Source organism: Chelmon rostratus, chromosome 20 (assembly GCF_017976325.1).
Source record: "Chelmon rostratus isolate fCheRos1 chromosome 20, fCheRos1.pri, whole genome shotgun sequence".
Classification (NCBI taxonomy): Eukaryota; Metazoa; Chordata; class Actinopteri; order Chaetodontiformes; family Chaetodontidae; genus Chelmon; species Chelmon rostratus.
The window spans coordinates 1,803,277-1,824,953 of NC_055677.1; the positions used below are offsets into that span (position 1 = coordinate 1,803,277).

Here is a 21,677-nt window from a genome sequence, read left to right on the forward strand (position 1 = left end):
TAACTGGACTTATTGTTTGTCACTGTGAACAAAATAAATGTAAGAGCTGCTCTGATTGGTCAGCACACGCTGTCTCTCCTGGTTTCTCTTCCACAGTTTTGTTGTGCGTTTAGTTGCCGAGCCACGCGCACACACAACTGCAGTTACCGTGGCGACAGTGAAAGTTTTCCCTAGCTTAGCCACATCTTGATTGACTTCCTGCCGTCACGGTTTCTCTGCAGCTCTGCGTCCGACCCGCTGAGTTGGTTTCAGAGGTTTTGGAGCAGCGGTGACTCGTCCTCAGACTCCGGCAGCAGGTCAGTCTTCACTCTTTCACTGTTTTTTTTCTCTGCAGCAGCTCCAGCAGCTCACTCTGAGGCTCAAGAGCACTTGAGCGGTTCAGCTTGTTCAACAGGAGGATTTCCAGTCAGGAGTCTCAAACGTGACTTGATGATGACAGAATGATTTTTTACACTTTGAGTGAATGAAAATCATTATTAAGTCTTTCTTTTTTCCATATTCTGACTTATTCATGTGCAGCGAATCTGTGGATTTTTCCTTTAAAATGTGTTAAATCGTGTTTTATGTGACAGTTGCACGAACATTTGAGAAGAAAGAAAAGCTTCTGTCACCGTTTGAGTGAGTGGATGTTGGAAATGTTTCATCTGGATGTGTCTCGACGGTCAGATGGCAGATCCAGACTCTCCAGCTGAGGTTTCACAGAGGGGGCAGGAGCTCGTTGTTCCCCCTGCTGGCGGCTCTGAACCTGGGCTGAACGGCTGCGCTCCTTCCCTGCGCACAGAGCTCCAGGCGGGGGGGCAGGAGGTCCGGGACGGCCCCGGAGGAGAAGAGGAGGAGGACGAGGAGGGAGGAGCAGACGGAGCCTTTACCAAACCCGGACCTCCTCTGCTGCAGCTCCGCAGAGGTACAGATAACACACTGATTCATAAAGTGAGCCTGCAGTCAAAGTGTGTATTAAAACTGATGATCCTGAACACTGAGGCTGATGCTGTTACCTCCACTGATCATCAGTTATTGTTATTATTGACCTGCTGCTTCACAGTAAAAGCTACCTGTGATGACTGAGTCTAAATCTTTTAACTCTTGTTTTACTCCTAACGTGACTTTAACTGCAGGAACACGACTGATATCACCACCACTGATGAGCTGTCTCTTCCTATGAATGGATTTCATGCACCGACAGCGTTTCAGGAAACAAATATTATCAATACAGTTGATTTTTTTAGCAAACAGTTTTCACTGTGTTGTTGTCACTCTCTGTCTGTTCTTGTACATTTTGTGGTTTTTAAGACTTTGGACTGAAGCGTTGAAGCCAAACTTAGCAGCGAGCGCAGCTGTGAGGCCGACGGCTGCTGATTTTATTGTCTTTATTTTTCCATCAATGGCAGAAGAACAAAATGTAAAATAAAAGAGTGAAAGCAGAATGGTGTGACTGTGTGTTCGGGCACTTCTTCATGTGTTTCTGGTGTTTTTCTGGTTTTCTTTTTGTTTATTTTTGGTGCATTTCCACTGTTTTCTGGTGCGATCCTCAGATGCGACTGGCGATCCTCTCAGGTCTGGGATGTCCCGTCACTTCTCCACATTTGACATGATTTCTCTGAATATCTGTAAAGAAATAAGTTTTCCTGCCTGCCGGCCTGCGCACAGTGAGAGCAGTGACAGACGAGAGTCGGCTCATTTTAAATCAATTAAATATGTTTTAGTCATTATTTTATGTCACTTTATATTGAACGCTTTAGTAGTGAGCAGAGTTCTCAGCGGGATCATGTAGAGTGAGCAGGTTCCTTCTCTGTCATCCCGTCGAGGTTTATTTCTTCATAGGAACCTGCTCACTCTACATGATCCCTTTCTTATCAGTTTTGACCCATTACTGAGGTTGTTGCCTCAGAGTGAGAAACATTTTCAGCAGACAGAACTGATCCAAGCTGAGGTCCAACAGCTGCAGCAGGATTATCCAGCGCCTCCACGGGGAGTCCAAACAGGTGAGATCCGGATGAGGGTTGGAGTGGTGGGTTTTCACACTTGCGTCTCACCAGGAGAGCAAACAGGCAAGGCACAACCGAGGGTGGCTGACTGGATCACCTGAGCACAAAACACACCTGTGCTCAATCAGAGGAGAGACGGGCCCAACCTGTCGGGCCGCCCTGGAGTGATGTCACTGACTAGACAAACAAGAAACACAAGGAAGGAAAAATAGGAGTACAGAAGGAGGGACTGCAGATCTCCACACAGGATCGCTGGTAAATATGAACATATATGTTAATAATTAAGAAAGCACCAGAGCAGTCATGACCCTGAAGAACTAAGAACCAGGTTCTTTAAAGCAACTGCTGCACCGACTTAAAACATTTGTTGCTGCTAATTGTGAAATCCAAATCAGTTTTTTCAGGGACTTGTTCCTGACCACTGAACTGAGTGAATCAGATTTATTGGACTATATGTTGAGACTTGTCTTTATTCAGATGGAGGCAGCTGTGGAGTATTTTTCTCATGACGGCTTCTGTTGTAGTTCCAGCGTTTCTTTTAAAGCTGGCCTCTGTTCCAAAAGTCTCTTTCAGATAGTTTGATTTTTTTTAAAGTGTGAACATGAGGATGTCGATGTAGACTTTGAGGCTGAGAGCGAGCATCAGTATCTGTGTGCAGGCTGTTAGTCTGCTATCAGCAGCAGAGGGAGGAGAACTCAAAGGACCGATGATGTCGTAGGACTGTTCACTTTATTGTAAAAGAGCTTTTTAAACAGTGGAGTCCAAGAGCTTTAGGTAACCATCAGTTAGTCCAACAGTATGTAAAGTTAGCGTGTACATTAGGGATGTGGAGATTCACCGATTCATATCGGTGGTCCGATATAAACGTTTGCGATGCGACTGCACCGGTAGAATGAACGTGCATCGGATATAATTTACGGGTGAATTCGCGGTGCATCTCTTCTAGCCTGTCTACACCGGCAAATCCCATTGTTAAATCGACTATTTCTATCTATGTTCTAGTATTTTCAAGGCAACCTGAATGCACCATCGCGTCCCCAGGCAGTGACGCAAGCAGGTGTTGTACACAACAGACAAACGAGGCAAACGAGAAAGACGATAGCCGCAACGAGATATTTAATGCACCAAAAAAAGACACATTAATCAAACGTGTGGCAATACTTTGGGTTTTTTTAAGCGAGGGGGTCAGCTAGACAAGACGCACGCAATTTGCAAACAATGCAGTTCGGCTATCAAGTACGTCGGCAGCACGACGCAACAAGCGTTCCCTCTGAACGAGTGTTCAGTACCGCCGGTGACATAGTAATAATAATAATAATAATAATAATAATAATACATTTTATTTGGAAGCGCCTTTCAGAACACTCAAGGACACTTTACAGAGCGGGTAAAACACAAATAACACAAGATAAATACAAGCAGAATAAAAATAAAAAAAAATAGTGACTGCTCAGCGCAGTTTGCTATTCCCAGAACATGTAGACCAGTTAATTAAGTTAAGTTATTTCTAAAGAAAAACCTGAAACTAAGCCATATGAGGTAAATCAGTGAGGTGTTTGCAGTAAATGGCATTGTTTGATTGCCAGTAGTTGATGTTTTTTGCTTACATTGTGAGCAGTTAAGAAAGACTTGTTAGGAAATGTTATTTATTGTTCAATTTCTTATAGAAATTACACCAATACGTTTTCCTCCTAATACACAGGAGCACTATGGACATTGCACTTTGGAAAGAAATACCTCTATTTGAGCCCCTTGGTGAGAGTATTGTTTACAGCAGCTGTTACTGGCTGCCAGTTATAGTTTTATTTTTTTACACTTGATTCTGTAAAACATTGTTATTTGATTTTCATTCTTTGTGAGAAATCAGTCAACTTACTGAAACAAGCACATCATTCTGGCAGACAGTAGTATGTGTTGCTGGTCATGTTATCTGCACTATTCACATGGTTAATACTGTGCTTTCTGAAACTGTTTAACTGTGAAGTTTTATACATTTTGTATAATTATAGAGACAGAGAACATAATTGGGAGTTAGGAGTGCTAATTATAAATACAACTGAATGCTCTGTCTACTGAAATATGTCTTTTTTAAAATATGATTTATTGGTTACTCCATAAAAAAACAAATATTAAATACATCCCTCAAATTGATACAGAGAGTAAAGCAGAATTGTGCTATTGAGGTAAAAAACCTGATGTTACTATTACGCTCTCATACTGCAACTAACTGTATTGAATGATCACATCATATCGAAACATCCTTTTATAGTTAAGTCATATCGTTATCAAATCATTTTTGAATCGCATCGTATCGTGAGCAGGAGTGAATCGTATCGCATTGTATCGACGGGAGCTTCAGTGTATCGTAACTGTATCGTATCGGTGTCAGCGCATCGAGATGCATACCGAATCGGCCTCAGTGGTGGAGATATACAACCCTAGTGTACATGTTCATCAAGAAGGAGATCAGGTCTGGTGTTAATTAGTCCACATTTTAAGAAATTAATTATTTTAAATATATTCATAAATTATGAAGTTTTTTCACTCTAGACATGGTGACGGCCCTCAAATCATTAGTGTCGTATTAGAAAAAATAAACATGAGAATCTAAATTTATTTATCACCTCCACACATTTTTGGATTTGAAAGATGAATATCAGCTTTCTGATTGGCCACGTAATTACTCCTAATTATCCATTTTCATGATCATCCATGAAATTCCTGATGATGTTCCTGTAGTTTTCTGTCTTTGTCAGTTAAATATTCAGCAGCTTCATCTTTCATGAGTCTCTGACTGAACTTCTTCAGGCTGACAATCAAATGTGGGCCAGCTTCTCTTTCCTGTCCTGAGTGCATGAGCTGAGTCTGTGAGATGAGTTTTCAGTCCAGCCTGGTAACAAGGCTCAGTGTCAGCAGCATTACACATAGACAGACATCAGTATAACATGACACAACAAATCATAATTCACTGTGTTCATCAGCTGGGAGAGAAAACTGCTTGTTCAGGAACATGTTGCATTCAGGGCACAGCTATATTCTGGTATATTTTAGTGTCCCAGTAGTTCCAGTTTGAGCCTTTAATGCCGAACCATCAATAAAATTCACCGAGCAAAGAGTTGAGTTTTCAGAAACATGAGTTGTTGCAGTGGCGCCAACTTTAAATCACTTTAGCTGGAATGGAAACTGATGATTATTACAGCAAAACCCATTTTAATTCAGTCTGTTCATGAACACATCAGGTTAAACAGCTGATCTGTGAGCAGCACACACACACACACACACACACACACACACACACACACAGGTAGGCTGGGAGGTGACTTCCTGTAAATGACGAGGGGAGGAGCAACACTGATCCAGGTGATCGAGGCTCATGAGAACAGGGAGGGAATCCTGAAAGAGAAACTAAAGTCAAAGAGTTCAGACTCCATGTTGAGTGAACAGAGCAGACGGAGGAGAAGTGAAGCTGAAGCAGGTGAGTGTTAATCCAACATTTCATGACTTTACTGTTAAAGTGTGAGTCAGTTTCCTTCCTGTGGACTGTAGAGGACACAAATGTTAAACTGTGTATGTGTTGCTTCCTGTTCTCTTAGTCTTGTGTCTTAATTCTTGTGTTCTGAGCTCACCGTCAGCGTCACTGTTTTACTCTCAGACTGACCTCAGATCAGAAGATGATGGAGGAAGAGGAGGACAGAGCTGAGTCTTCAGCATCCAGCTGTCTGTCTATGAAGAGTGACCGGTCCAAAGGTCGTCCTCCAGACTTCAGCCATGAACCTGGACCCTCAGACACAAAGTGAGAGAAACACTATTAACTCATTTCTACGACTCACTTTCAGTGACTTCTGTCAGCGCCATGTTTTTTTAATTGTTTTCACATTTCATTAGTGGCACGAGGCAACGCAAGAGCCACTCGCCTCTATAGCTAAAAGAGCTATAGAGGCGAGTGGCTCGAGCGTAGCATAGCATACGTTATCCCACGCATTTTTCTTCCCATTTTTCATCTTCCGTCAGAATTTCGGCGCATAACTAGTCCCGCAGCTTTGAGAAAACCCTCGCAAACTATATATCAAAATGAATGTCTTTTATAGCTCTTTCGTCAATAATTCGCAAAGTTATTCGCAAAAAACTGTGAAGAATTTCCCATAAGAAATGAATGGGGAAATTTCCTCAAATTTCAGCCTTTTTCAATTGTCCGCTGCTACGCCATACTTTCTCCTAGAGACTTCATTCAAACTTTAAACGTAGATAATTTTGTCGGCTCAAAATGAACCTCGGCACATTTTTTGATATCTCTTACAGTTTTCGAGCTATGACCATCTGAAGACCATAAAGTTTCTCACAAAAATGCTCAGAATCTCTCCCCCTAGAGTGGATGACATCATCAGTTAGAGTGAAAGAGCCAGTGAGAAATCGCCTGAAATTTTTTTCTAAAACTGCCGTAGAATCCAAACGGTGAATAGACACATAATTTTTGGATCTTTTTGTAGACAAACCTTTCTTCTTTCATCAAAGTTCAATTTTAAAGGGTTAGCCCCCACCAAATTTAAATAAAGAGGGATCTTGCACCAGCTGCCCTGCACACACATCTTCAGGACAACCAGCCTGAGAATGATTAAAACCATTAAGATCAAAGCCCTTCCTTGAACCGCCACCTTATTGTGGTGGAGGGGTTTGAGTACTCAGATGATCCTAGGAGCTATGTTGTCTGGGGCTTATTGCCCCTGGTAGGGTCTCCCAAGGCAAACAGGTCCTAGGTGATGGGTCAGACGAAAAGCGGTTCCACAGCCCCTATGAAAATAAATAGAACAAGGACCATTACGTCGCCCGAATTGGCATTACTGGGGCCCCACCCTGGAGCCAGGCCTGGGGTTGGGGCTCGCAGGCGAGCGCCTGGTGGCCGGGCCTTTGCCCACGGGGCCTGGCTGGGCAAAGCCCGAAGGAGTGATGTGGGCCCACCCTCCAGTAGGCCCATCACCCGTAGGAGGGATCAGAAGGGGCCGATGCGGTGGGATTTGGGTAGCAGTCGTGGGCGGGGGCCCCGATGGCCCAATCCCTGGACTCAGAATCTGGCAATGGGGACATGGAATGTCACCTCGCTGGGGGGGAAGGAGCCCGAGCTAGTGCGGGAGGTTGAGCGGTACCGGCAAGAGATAGTCGGGCTCACCTCAACGCACAGTCTGGGTTCTGGAACCCAACTCCTTGAGAGAGGCTGGACTCTCTTCTACTCTGGTGTTGCCCGCGGTGAGAGGCGGCGGGCTGGTGTGGGCTTGCTTATGGCTCCCCACCTTAGCCGCCATGTGTTGGAGTTTTCCCCGGTGAATGAGAGGGTTGCTGCCCTACGACTTCGGGTTGGGGACAGGTGCCTCACCGTTGTTTCGGTGTAGTACCCACCCTTCTTGGAGTCTGTGGGAGGGGTGCTGGAAAGTGCTCTGACTGGGGACTCTGTCGTTCTACTGGGGGACTTCAACGCTCACGTGACGCAGCGACCTGGAGGGGAGTGATTGGGAGGAACGGCCTCCCCGATCTGAACCCGAGCGGTGTTCTGTTATTGGACTTCTGTGCTCGTCACAGTTTGTCCATAGCGAACACCATGTTCAAGCATAAGAGTGTCCATCAGTGCACGTGGCACCAGGACACTCTAGGCCGAAGGTCAATGATCGACTTTGTGGTCGTGTCATCTGACCTTCGGCCATATGTCTTGGACACTCAGGTGAAGAGAGGGGCTGAGCTGTCAACTGATCACCACCTGGTGTTGAGTTGGATCCGCTGGCAGAGGAGAAAGCTGGACAGACTTGGCAGGCCCAAACGGGTAGTGAGGGTCTGTTGGGAACGTCTGGCGGAACCCTCTGTCAGAGGGGTTTCAACTCGCACCTCCAGGAGAGCTTTGACCAAATCCCGAGAGAGGTTGGAGACATTGAGTCTGAATGGACCATGTTCTCCACCTCCATTGTTGACGCAGCTGTTCGGAGCTGTGGCCGTAAGGTCTCTGGTGCCTGTCGTGGCGGCAGTCCCCGAACCCGGTGGTGGACACCGGAAGTAAGGGATGCCGTCAAGCTGAAGAAGGAGTCCTATCGAGTGTGGTTGGTTCGTGGGACTCCTGAGGCAGCTGACGGGTACTGGCAGGCCAAGCGTGCTGCGGCACAGGCAGTTGTTGAAGCAAAAACTCGGGTATGGGAAAAGTTCGGGGAGGAGGACTATCGGTCGGCCACAAAGATATTCTGGCAAACCGTCCGGTGCCTCAGAAGGAGGAAGCAGTACCCTGCCAACACTGTTTACAGTGGAGGTGGGGAGCTGTTGACCTCGACTGGGGATATTGTCAGGCAGTGGAAAGAGTACTTTGAGGATCTCCTCAATCTCATTGCCATGCCTTCCGTAGAGGAAACAGGGGCTGGGGACCCAGAGGTTGGCTCATCCATCACTCAGGCTGAGGTCATCAAGGTAGTTCGGAAGCTCCTCGGCGGCAAGGCACCAGGGGTGGATGAGATCCGCCCTGAGTACCTCAAGTCTCTGGATGTTGTCGGGCTGTCTTGGTTGCCAGCGTGGCAGTTGGGGACAGTGCCCCTGGACTGGCAGACCGGGGTGGTGTACCCTCTATTCAAAAAGGGGGACCGGAGGTTGTGCTCCAACTACAGGGGGATCACACTTCTCAGCCTCCCTGGTAAAGTCTATTCCAGGGTGCTGGAGAGGAGAATTCGGCCGATAGTCAAACCTCGGGTTTCGGATGAACAATGCGGTTTTCGTCCTGGTCGTGGAACACTGGACCAGCTCTACACCCTACGCAGGGTGCTTGAGGGTTCGTGGGAATTTGCCCAACCAGTACACATGTGTTTTGTGGACTTGGAGAAGGTCTCTGTATGACCGGAGCAGGAGCTTGGTTCGCATTGCCGGCAGTAAGTCACACTTGTTCCCAGTGCATGTTGGACCCCGGCAGGGCTGCCCTTTGTCACCGGTTCTGTTCATTATTTTTATGGACAGAATTTCTAGGCGCAGCCAAGGGCCGGAGGGAGTCTGGTTTGGGGACCACAGGATTTCATCTCTGCTTTTTGCGGATGATGTTGTCCTGTTGGCTTCTTCAAACCAGGACCTCCAGCATGTGTTGGGGCGGTTTGCAGCCGAGTGGGAAGCGGCCGGGATGAGAATCAGCACCTCCAAGTCCGAGGCCATGGTTCTCGACCGGAAAAGGGTGGCTTGTCCCCTCTGGGTTGGAAGAGAGCTCCTGCCTCAAGTGGAGGAGTTCAAGTATCTTGAGGTCTTGTTCACGAGTGAGGGAAGGATGGAGCATGAGATTGACAGGTGGATCGGTGCGGCAGCAGCAGTAATGCAGTCGTTGTACCGGTCTGTCGTGGTGAAGAAGGAGCTGAGCCGAAAGGCAAAGCTCTCGATTTACCTGTCAATCTACGTTCCTACCCTCACTTATGGTCATGAACTTTGGGTCATGACCGAAAGAACGAGATCTCGGATACAAGCGGCTGAAATGAGTTTCCTCCGCAGGGTGGCGGGGCGCTCCCTTAGTGATAGGGTGAGGAGCTCTGTCACTCGGGAGGAGCTCAGAGTAGAGCCGCTGCTCCTCCACATTGAGAGGAGCCAGCTGAGGTGTGTTAGCTCCGTTAGTGTTAGCTCTGTTAGCTCCGCTAGCATTAGCTCCGTTAGCTCGGTTAGCGCCGTTAGCTCTGTTAGTAAAAGGAAACTTTGGATGATAATAGAGATGGTTCATTTCCATTCAATTCATTCATGTTTATTGATTCAGTTAATAAGACCAGCAGCCCCCTCGTGCCACTGTCAAAATTTCAGCGGCGCCAGAATTGTCTAGTTGTTTTGATTGTTTTCATTTTGTGGTTTTGTATTAAAAATGTTACTAAAAATGTGTTTTTAAATTTAACAAACGTGTTTTGTTTTTTGTTTTTTTCACTTTATTATTATTAATTATTCTCTGATTTACTGAAACACACACATGCACATGCAACATGCAGTGAGACACACAGGTGCAGTGGGCTGCTGCATCACGCGTCCGGGGGAGCATATGGAGTGCCTTGCTCAAGGGCACATCAGCCGGCTAATGGAGGGGGGGAGTAGATACTCCACCACACCTAAGTTTCTCTGCCAGTCCGGTGGGGGAATCGATCGGTCACAAGCCGCTTCTCCAACCTCTAGGCCACGGCTGCCCCCTGTTTTGTGACATGAAGAGAAATCATTGGAGGCATCTTCATCTTAGAATGTGTGACAGCTGTCAGTCACAGAGAAAAGCTCTGATCTAATCTAAGAGGACTAATGCAGACTTTTAAAGGTCCTCATTATGGACAGGAGCAGCAGTTTGTGTTTTTAGAGCTTCATAAATGGTTTTCATCAGAGAATTGATCAAGGATTCATGTGATAGAAATAAAAACATGTTGGTGTTTGCAGAGTTCAGTACAGCAGACAGAGAGCAGAGTCTCCAGCATCCAGCTGTCTGTCTATGAAGAGTGACCGGTCCAATGATGAACCTCTGAACTTCAGCCAAGAACCTGGACCCCCAGACACAAAGTGAGACTCTGTTTTTACTGTAAACTGACCTGATGGGAGATGATGCATTGAGGATGAAGATAAAATATCTAGATTTCTATTCATGATGCAGAACTTTTGGTGCAGAAAGTGTTTCAAACTCAGATCGACCTTATTTTATTTCTGCAGTAAAACTGTTGAGAAGCTTCATTTCAACATTTACACCTCAGGAACATTCATATATTTCTGCCCTCACATTGAAGCTGCTGTGAACATTTGCAACGATTCAGAATGTGAAAGAATCTGCTTCACATGTGAAATTCACTTTCTCATATTTGATCTGAGAATCATTTATTGGTTTGACTCTTCATCAGATCAGCTGTTATGACCAGATGCATGTTGAATCACTTTGTGTCATAATTGTACAACATATGATAAAAAGTGATTTGTAGAAGAGCTTTGCTCACCGTGATCAACACTTTGAATCATTAGTAAGTGAACCTTTGAGTTCAGACTCTCTCCATCAGATATTGTTCCTAAAGGTCAGGAACAAACATCCATGGACAGAACTTGTGTAAAAGTCATCAGTGCACGAGAAAGAGACACTTCTAATGTCAGTTTAAAGTGAACTAACACAGCGTCGCACAAATCTTCATATTTTCAACAACCATCAGTGATTGAGTTTAGTTATAAAGAAATGTCTTTCAGAGAGAGGAAGAGGAGTCATGTTTCTGTGGAGGAGCAGCCGTCCTGCTGTGTTTTGTGTCAGGACGTCCTGAGGGATCCAGTCTCTACCAGCTGTGGACACTGGTTCTGCAGACAGTGCATCACCTCATACTGGGACCAGTCTGCTTCATCAGGAGACTCCTCCTGTCCCCGGTGTGGAGACAGATCCAGAACGAGAGCTGGACTGCAGACAGCCAGTCAGACCTGTACTGTGCAAAGTAAGACTGTCCATCCACACATGTTGAAACTGTGACCTTCTACAATTCATGACATTTATTTTACAATGAGAGCATTCAACACAAAAACTGCAAGAAACATGTGAGAACATCATCTTCATCAAATACGCTGAACTGCTCCAAGTGCTACATTTAGTTTCTGAGTTTTCAGGCTGACGGCTTGAACATTGGACCACTTTCACACCAAAGTGATCAGGTGTATGCAGGGTTTGTAAACGCAGGTAAACGTGCATTCAGAGTCAGGAATGAACTGGAAACACATGGTGGTTTCTTCAAAATCTTTCCTGAGATGATGATGATGATGATGAGATAGAAATGGAGTGCCACCAGTTGCCAGTTGTGTCTGATGTCAGGCAATATTTACATGCTAATGTCTGGAGCTTCATCATCATCGCATCAGAAAAGCAGCAAAAGTGATCGTCCACCTGGGCGTCACGTTTCCACCGCTGCCGATCGGAGCCGGAGCCCATAAATACACCCAACGACTGCAGAGTCGTTTGAACTGGGAATGGATGCTGATTGAACCCTTTCACACTGAAGACAAAGCCAGATGTTCGTGGCTCTTAGTGGGTTTTTGTCCAGTGTGAAAGAGGCTTCAGTGAAACACTAATATGGTTCTCACTTCAACAAGTAGACGGTGACCAGATTAGACTGCTGGGAGTTGCTTCGATTTGCTGCTGAGTTAAATGATTCATTGCCTTTTTCTTAGAAAAGTGACAAATTCACACAATCTCAACTGAGAAACCACAGTCAGTCAGTCAAATATGGAGCTCAGTGGAGGAGAATGAGGTGTAGCAGTGCAGCAGAATCACTCGGTCGATCTCCACCCCGACTCTGAAGGGTGGGTTAGCTGAAGGTGTCAGGTCACATTCTGAGAGGAGAAAGTCTGTCTGTTGAATCTCAGGTGAGTCTCTTGGTCTTGGTGTCCTTGGAGACAGAGACAGTCCGACTGTATCAGCTGCACAGCACAGCCATCCCAGTGAGACAGAGAGTTTGTCATATTACCTTTCAGGCCTAATGAAGAAAAATTCCCTCAGTTACCACATGAGCTTGTAAACGCTGCAGTCTGGACAGTATTAAAGCACCATGAAGCATAAAGTCAGGTATTATTGATGATAACTCACATTGTCAGAGACGCACACTGTTGGAACAGAAGATACTGATAACAAAGACTGAATAGTGGAGCAGCTGAGTGGGTGGAGTAACTGTCCACATGGTAAAGTCTACCACTTAAGTTAATTTAAACACAAGATACTTGTGCTCAAAAAGAGGATTCATTCTCAGTGAAGAACCTTGGAGCCCTAATCTGCCTCTATACCTGCCAAAGAGCAGTGATTCCTAACACGTCTCTGGGGTCATCAGGTGGAAACCTCCCTTCAACGGTGTTTCGCCTACTTAGTCCCACGACACCTCCAGGAGGCTAGGCGGTGAACTCCGGCATCCCAGAGTCACCCCCCCTATTGCCAGTTCACACTGCTCCTACACAATCCAAACAGCACTGCCACGTTCAACTGACCCAGAGATGTTCCAGGTAGTGGCCAGTACTAATGCTACCATTTAGCTAATGCTAATGCTAACCGCTAAGAAGAATAGAAGAAGACAATACAGTTCCGATGCCACCATTTAGCTAATGCTAATGCTAAATGCTACCCGCTATCTACTAAGAGGAACAGAAGAAGACAATACAGCTAGATTCACCTATACTTTATTGTTAACTGCTAGATGCCAATACTAACTGCTAAGATACTATCATACTACCACCGCTTTAGCTATTGTTAGCTGCTACAATGCTACTACAGGCCTAGATGTCACATGTAACTGCCAACTGCCGCACTACCATCATCTACCCCTGCCTCTCACCAACTGCACCAATAAAAGCGGGGTGGGAATACAAACCCTGGTTCGGGTAGGGGGTAGAAAGTAAAGAGGTAGAGTCAACGATGAAAGCAGGGATCGGATACAGACCCTTGTTCGGGTAGGGGGTAGAAAGTTTAGAGGGTGCTGAAGGTGGAGGCCTAAACCACAGACTAGATTTAACAGCCTCTTCTAACATTTCCTTCAAGAAGCAAACAAAACAGGAAAACAACCAAAAAAGAACAAAACAAGCCAACTCTGTATCTTACAACGCAAACTCACCTGAACAGGCCACATGGTCCCAAAGAGAGACTCTAGCTGGGCACACCCCCACCTTTTCTAAACTTCCTCTTACTGGATCTCTTCCTATTGGGAGAGCGAGAAGATGGGGCGGGGAAAGCAGAGCAGAGGTGTCTTGTTCAGACTTTAACCTCTTCTCCTGCCGGATTAGGCATGCATGTCCTCTGCCCCCCCCCCCCCCCCACCGCCCCTATTTCACCCCCCAACTACTATTATTTCTCCTGATCCATATCGACTGACTAGACCTAGCAGCCTCATCTGACATCTCCCTCACTGTCTTCCTTAAATTTTGCCCTTGCACTCCCAGCTCCCTCAACAGTGAAACAGCTGACCCTGCAACAAAACCTCTACACCCCACTTCAACCGGACAGACCCTGGTCTTCCATCCCCTCTACTCAGATTCTGTCTTTAAATCTGCATACTTAGTCTTCTTCCTTTCATAAGCTGCCTCCACTGAACTTTCCCAAGGGACTGTTAACTCAATAAAACACACAGTCTTTTTACTCATGGGCCATAAGACAATGTCCGGCCTCAGATTACTATAAACTATTTCCTGGGGCACAACTAGCTTTCCTCCCAAGTCGACCTGCATTTGCCAATCATCAGCCCCTACCAGGCAGCCACCTACCTGCCTTCTCCCTGACTTAGCAGCTCTATTTTTCTCCCCCTCTCGAACAAACTGCACACCTAACCTCTCCTTTCTAGAACTTCCAGAATTCACCTGTTTCCTTCTCTCTTCAGTGCCTGCGGCTAAGCTTCTCAGCACCTGATTATGCCGCCATGTATACCGGCCTTGTGATAAGCTAATTCTACAACCTGACAAAATGTGTTTTAAGCTTGCTGTACCTGAGCAGAGTGGGCACGATTGATCGCCCTGTACCCAGAGACTTAGGTTCTGCGGGGTTGGCAACTGCTTTTGCCCCCCTTAACAACTCCTCCTGCCTACGCACCTGTTCCACTACAAGCTTTCTTTTCTCCTTTAGACCTGCTTTATTCCACACTGGTTTGCCTGGGCCAAGCCCCAAGCCTCCCCGGCCAAATTGAACATTTCCTACTATTTCTGCATGCCTAAGAGCTGCCTCTGCCTCCTGCACTGCTGCCCCTGGGTTCCATTTCCTCCCCCCAGAAGGGTTCGGAACCACATTGCTAACTAACATGTCCTTACTCCCAGATAATAAAAGTTCTGTCCTAACCTTAGTGCATTTAAACTCCTCTGTTAGACTGGTTACTGCAGCTGAAGCATTCCTTTCCCATACAAAGCTACATTGCTTTAGCACCTGGGAGCACCCAACCATTTTCTAATATAAGAGCTAACTAGCCTTTCCATTCTCTCTGCTACAGATAATGGGACTTCATATACTGACATTGGCCACATTAACCTAGGATACAAGCCAAACTGCAAGCACCACAACCTCAGTTTTCCTGGGAGCCCTGATTTATCTATTCTCTCCAGCCCTTCTGCAACATCCTTTCTAAATTGCACAACCTGTTCAACATCATTCAGGTCCACATTGTACCACCGTCCTAGACTCTTGACTGATTTCTCCCTAATTGTTGGGATTTCCTCACCATCTATAGCAGGGGTGGGCAAACTTTTTCACTTGTGGGCCACAAAGGGTTCTAAAATTTGACTGGGGGGCCGGACCAGGAGCAGATGGATGGAGTGTTTTGGTAATCCACCTCATAAGAGAAAATAAAATATCATGAGATATGTAGAACACATGTGCTTTAATTTCAATTGAAAATAAACAAAAGCATTACAACTAAATATCTGTCTTTGAAGTCCCACAGAACTGAGCTATTTATTGAAATGACTCTTTTTATTATTTTAAAGCACTGAAAGTTGTGTTATCCTTAAGGATATTATCATCATCAGTCTCCTCCTGACTGTCTTCATTTAAAAAACGGTAGGAGATGCAGGTCTACTTGTCCTCTCCTTCTATTCAATCATCCCTAATGCCAAAACTCAACAACGAGCAGCGCGAGGACGGAACAGTGACAACGCGCCAGTATGTGGAGCGCGTTATATTTGATCGCGCTGCATTTGCGCACTTGGTTTTGAGAACGTACGTGCACCTGAGCACCACATATGTGCATCCCTTAACAGACAGAACAAATTAGTTTCAAATGCATTTTTTACATAACACAACGGAGAAACGTACTTTTAATTTCAGTGGGAACAGTGTTGTTGGTCTCCCTTTTTATCCAGCGCATCAAAGTCTGGAGTCAGTTTTCTTGCTGTATCATAGTCTTTAAACACCGCCTGATCGGTGTTCAGTCAAAAATATTTAGTTGTCCACTCCTTATTAAAAACTGGACATTCTTAGCTCCGCTCATCTTTACAGAAGGGCTGAGGGTCGAAGAGTAAAGCGCAAACGTGGAGTAATACGCTTCACCTCAACAAAGCTCAATTTATCTAGAGTGCGCCATCTATTGGGAAAAAGCCAGAATTGCAGGGAAAATAAAACATTTACAAGGTTTATTGATATAATTTGTTCAAGTTCGGCGGGCCGGATTAAATTTTGTAACGGGCCGCATATGGCCCTCAGGCCGTAGTTTGCCCATGCCTGATCTATAGCAAACTTCCTATCACTTACTTTCCCTCTGTATATTGAAATACTTCTTGACTTACTAGGCTTAATCTTCATACAAGCCCACTTGAGATTCTGATTGACTTTATCTAACAACCTCCTTGTACATGGCACTGTTGAAGTTAGCAGTGTCATATCATCCATATAAGCCCTAATTGGTGGAAGACGCATTCCATTCTGCCGTCTCTCCCCATCTACGACCCACTTGGAAGCCCTAATAATTACCTCCATAGCCATTGTGAAAGCTAGCGGGGAAACTGTACATCCTGCCATAATACCAACCTCTAATCTTTGCCAGCCTGTTGTGAGCTCTGCGATACTTGCACACACAGTCTGATGTCTTGGAAATATGCTTTCACCAAGTTAACAACTATCTCCGGCACTTTAGAGTAGTGAAAGGAACTCCAAATAAGGCTATGTGGTACTGACCCAAACGCATTAGCCAGATCTAAAAATACAACATTCAAGTCTCTTTTCTCTCTCTTAGCTGTCTGAATCTGATGCCAAATCATGCCAGTATGCTCTAAGCATCCCGCAAATCCTGGTATCCCTGCTTTTCGTATCATCGTATCTATCATACCATTCCTTTCTAAGTAATTAGCCAGCCTCTGTGCTACGATACTAAAGAAAATCATTCCCTCAACATTTAGGAGAGAAATCATCCGAAACTGGCTAAGGTCCGATGACTTCTTCTCCTTAGGGATGAAGACAACTCCTGCCCTGCACCATGCTCTTGGAATACTTTGTTCAATCTCTGATTTCGTTGCCTTAAGTTGCCCTCCTTTTTCTTGATTAAACAAGCCTTTCACAAAATTGAACGAGTTGCTGTGCTGAGACGTCGGTCATCCTCTAGCAGGTAGTTTTATACAGGCGGACTGGGCTGTGTGGTCTGAACATGTGCTGGATGTAGGATGAGCCTGAGCCATTGGCAGCATAGTAGGCGAGTACCAGAGTCAATAATTCGCAAAGTTATGCGCAAAAAACTGTGAAGAACTTACCATAAGAAATGAATGGGAAATTTCCTCAAATTTCAGCCTTTTTCAATTGTCCACTGCTTGCTCAAAATGAACCTCGGCACATTTTTTGATATCTCTTACGGTTTTCGAGCTATGACCGTCTGAAGACCATCAAGTTTCTCAAAAAATGCTCAGAATTTTTCCCCCTAGAGTGGATGACCTCATCAATTAGAGTGAAAGAGCCAGTGAGAAATTGCCTGAAATTATTTTCTAAAACTGCCATAAAATCCAAACAGTGAATAGGAGACACATAATTTTTGGATCTTTTTGTAGACAAACCTTTCTTCTCTCGTCAAAGTTCAATTTTAAAGGGTTAGCCCCCACCAAATTTAAATAAAGAGGGATCTTGCACCAGCTGCCCTGGTCTGCTGCTCCATTTAAACCCATACAATCTCCTGTTTTCTGAGTCGCAGCCTGCCGGAGTGTGTCTGTTTAAATCAACCCTCTAGTCATTTTTCTAAAGAATATCTGGACATAAAACACACGTACATCTGGCCCAGACTTGTCCGCATCTCACAGTGTAATCGTTTTTTTGATAGCAGCTACGGTTTTGTCACAATCACAAGTTGTTCGGAAGAAACCAACAGCAAAAAAGTAGCTGTTCAGGAACAGGTCAAAAGTGGGAGAGCTAGAGAGGTAATTATCAGCAGGTGGGGCAGAAGTTACACACGCACACACACATACACATTCAGACACACATATACCAGACACATCTCCATGTTGGAACTGGTTGGGCTGCTTGTTCAAAATACTTGGGACAATTTGATAAATGTGTAGTTCAAGCAGACACACACACAAAAACAGACGAAGACACACACATACGCAGTCACACACAAATACAGTTAAATACACACAAACAGCCTCATACATAGACAGACACAACGCTGTTAGCTCTATTAGCTCTGTTAGCATTAGCGCCATTAGCTCTGCTAGCTCTATTAGAAATGTTAGCACTGTTAGCTCTGTTAGCACCATCAGCTCTGTTAGCATTAGCGCCATTAGCTCTATTAGCGCTGTTAGCTCCATTAGCATTAGCTCTGTTAGCTCCTGTGCTGTTGAATGACAAATAAATGAAGCTTGTACTTTGTATCCGTCAGAAATGTTTTTATCTAACTAAATGTCTGTGGTTTGGAGTTTACTCACTCCTGCGCTCCTGTTTGAATGTTCAGGTATCAGCCTTTTTTACTGTTTCCTGTTCCTATAATCATATTGGAGCTTTGTTCATTTGCTTCTAATGTAAACACATTTCCTGCTGCTGCTTCATGTTTAAGTTTTCCACTGGCAAACCAGTGGGAGGCTTTCACGATGAAGCAGCTGTATAAAATGCAGTGTATTTTTTTATTAGTTCAGTAGATGCATTTTAGATTTTGGTGGGAGGAAGGAACAGCCACAGTGAGCTGTTTAGATGAAGCGCTGCCGAGGGAGAGAAACTGTACTCATGAACCTTTACTTCTTCATATATTCTTGTATTGCTTTTTTTATTGATAATGAAAACAATCTTCAGATTGTCAGATTTTCTTTGTTTTCTCAAATTTTTCTCTCTTTTTTTAGTGACTGGTGATCTTCAGGAAGTTTTAGATGAATATAAGATCAGTCTGAGGAGGAGATGTGAATGTGTAACTGAAGGAAGTGATGAACCAGGAAGTGGAACCCTCCTCAACAGGATCTACACTGAGCTCTACATCACAGAGGGACAGAGTGAAGAGGTTAATACCCAACATGAGGTGAGGCAGCTTGAGACAACTTCCAAGATGGAGACCCTCCATGAGACTCCAATCAAGTGCCAGGACATCTTTAAAGCCTTACCTGACCAGCGGAGACACATCAGAGTCGTTCTGACGAACGGCGTCGCTGGCGTTGGAAAAACCTTCTCAGTGCAGAAGTTCAGTCTGGACTGGGCAGAGGGCTTGGAAAACCAAGACGTCAGCCTGGTGGTTCTGCTTTCGTTCAGGGAGCTGAACTTGATCAAAGATGAGCAGTACAGTCTTCTGACGCTGCTCCATGTTTTCCATCCAACATTAAAGAAGGTGACAGCAGAGAAGCTCGCTGTCTGTAAGCTTTTGTTCATCTTTGACGGCCTGGATGAAAGCAGACTTTCACTGGATTTCCACAACAATGAGGTTTTGTCTGATGTCTCGCAGAAGTCATCAGTCAACGTGCTGTTGACAAACCTCATCAAGGGGAATCTGCTTCCCTCGGCTCTCGTCTGGATAACTTCCAGACCCGCGGCGGCCAATCAGATCCCTCCTACATGTGTTGACAGGGTAACAGAAGTACGAGGCTTCACTGATGCCCAGAAGGAGGAGTACTTCAAGAGGAGATTCAGTGATGAAGATCTGTCCAGCAGAATCATCTCACACATCAAGACGTCCAGGAGCCTCCACATCATGTGTCAAATCCCAGTCTTCTGCTGGATCACTGCTACAGTTCTGGTTCACATGTTGACTTTAGACCAGAGAGAAGAGCTGCCCAAGACCCTGACTGACATGTACTCCCACTTCCTGCTGGTTCAGACAAAGAGGAAGAAGCAGAAGTATGATGAGGGACATGAGACGAATCCACAGGAGCTGATGGAGGCTGACAGGGAAGTTCTTCTGAAGCTGGGGAGGCTGGCGTTCGAACATCTGGAGAAAGGAAACATCATGTTCTACCAAGAAGACCTGGAGCAGTGTGGTCTTGATGTCACTGAGGCCTCTGTGTACTCTGGAGTTTGTACAGAGATCTTCAAAAGAGAGTGTGTGATCTTCCAGAAAACAGTTTACTGCTTTGTTCATCTGAGCATTCAGGAGTTTCTGGCTGCAGTCTACATGTTCCACTGTTACACCAGCAGGAACACAGCGGTACTGGAGGGTTTCCTTAAAGACTGGAAACCCATCGACTCAAAGCCAAGTTGTTTTTTGAAGAACATTAAATATTTTCGAAACATTGTTAGCCACCACCCATCCCTGGATGTCTTTCTGAGGAGCAACATGGAGAAATCTCTTGAAAGTAAAAATGGCCACCTGGACCTGTTTGTTCGCTTCCTTCATGGCCTCTCTCTGAAGTCCAACCAGAGACTCTTAGGAGGCCTGCTGGGTCAAAGAAAAAACAAGTCAGAAATCATCCAGAGAGCCATCAACAACCTGAAGGAGATGAACAGTGATGATATCTCTCCTGACAGAAGCATCAACATCTTCCACTGTCTGATGGAGATGAACGACCGCTCAGTACATCAGGAGATCCAAGAGTTCCTGAAGTCAGACAACAGATCAAAGAAGAAACTCTCTGTGTTCCAGTGCTCAGCTCTGGCCTACATGCTGCAGCTGTCAGAGGAGGTTCTGGATGAGTTGGACCTGAAGAAGTACAACACATCAGAGGAGGGACGATGGAGACTGATTCCAGCTGTGAGGAAATGTAGAAAGGCTGTGTAAGTCCAGATGTGATTATCAACACTGTTCAGAAACGTAAAGCTGAAGCCATCAGTGTTAAAGATACACACTTTACACACATAACTTCACACTATAAGAGTTTAACCCTGATTCCAAAAAAGCCAGAACACTTTATAAAACGTAAATAAAACAGAATGCAGTGATCTGCAAATTATTTTTTATTTTTATTTTAATTAAATATAAAGACAAGATATTTAATGTTCAAACCAATGAACTTGTTTCTCACAACAGTCACTGTAGAGGTTAGATATGCAGAGAAAACAGCAGCACACGTTTCCACTGTGATTTTGACTGAATTAGCAGCCACAGTCTTTGTGTATGGAGCTCCTGATTAACTCAGACAGCAGCTCATGACACAGTCAGCTCCTGGGACGCCTCCAGGTTCATTCTGCCAGTGAAGGAGAGCTCAGCAGGTTCAGTTCAGTGGAGGATCTCCATCATCAACCAGCTCAGTTATAGTCTTTGTTCCAAAACATTCACTGCAGCCAGCTGAACTCCACTTGATACAACTATGACCCAGAAAATTATAACAATACAATCTTTAGTCATTATTACAACAAAAATGTTGATACGCTGTGTGAAACATGAACAGAATGCTGATCCTTTCTGACAGAAACTCACCTGAAAACAGCACAAAGTCAATATATTTACTGTCTGAGCTCATCAGTTCATTGATTTCTGTAAATATCTGCTGATTCTGAATCTGATGCAGCAACACGTTTCAATCCAGTTGTGACAGGAGCAACTAAAGACTGGGAAAGATGTGGAACGCTCCAAAAACACCTGTTTGGATCATTCCACAGGTAAACAGGTTGATTGGTAACAGGTGATAGTATCATGATTGAAAGGCTCAGTGGTTCACAGCGAGGATGGAGCGACAGGATTGGATAAAGAGATTAATACCTGGACTCAGGAACACTTCAGGAAACTGCTGTCAGGAATCAGTTTGATTGGAAATGATTGATTCTGGTTTTATTGATGTTTCTCACGGAGTTCAGACCTTTTGAATCGGGGTTGTCTGATATTAATCAAATAGGAGTCATTAAATTAATTTCATGGCAGA

At 45.0% G+C, this 21,677-nt stretch overlaps 2 protein-coding genes across 2 annotated transcripts in view; both read left to right on the top strand.

Annotated features, from left to right (window-relative positions):
- The window catches only part of LOC121623657 (ribonuclease inhibitor-like), a gene marked incomplete at its 5' end in the record, with an annotated part of 44,485 nt that overhangs the window by 7,459 nt on the left and 15,349 nt on the right, over nt 1-21,677 (top strand). The window lies entirely within an intron of this gene.
- Nucleotides 4,309-20,596, top strand: LOC121623627 (protein NLRC3-like). Its single transcript, XM_041960975.1, has 5 exons — nt 4,309-5,460; nt 5,638-5,778; nt 10,386-10,505; nt 11,172-11,407; nt 18,738-20,596. The coding sequence occupies exons 2-5, from the start codon at nt 5,657-5,659 to the stop codon at nt 20,594-20,596; spliced, it is 2,337 nt and encodes a 778-aa protein (XP_041816909.1). The 5' UTR covers nt 4,309-5,460; nt 5,638-5,656.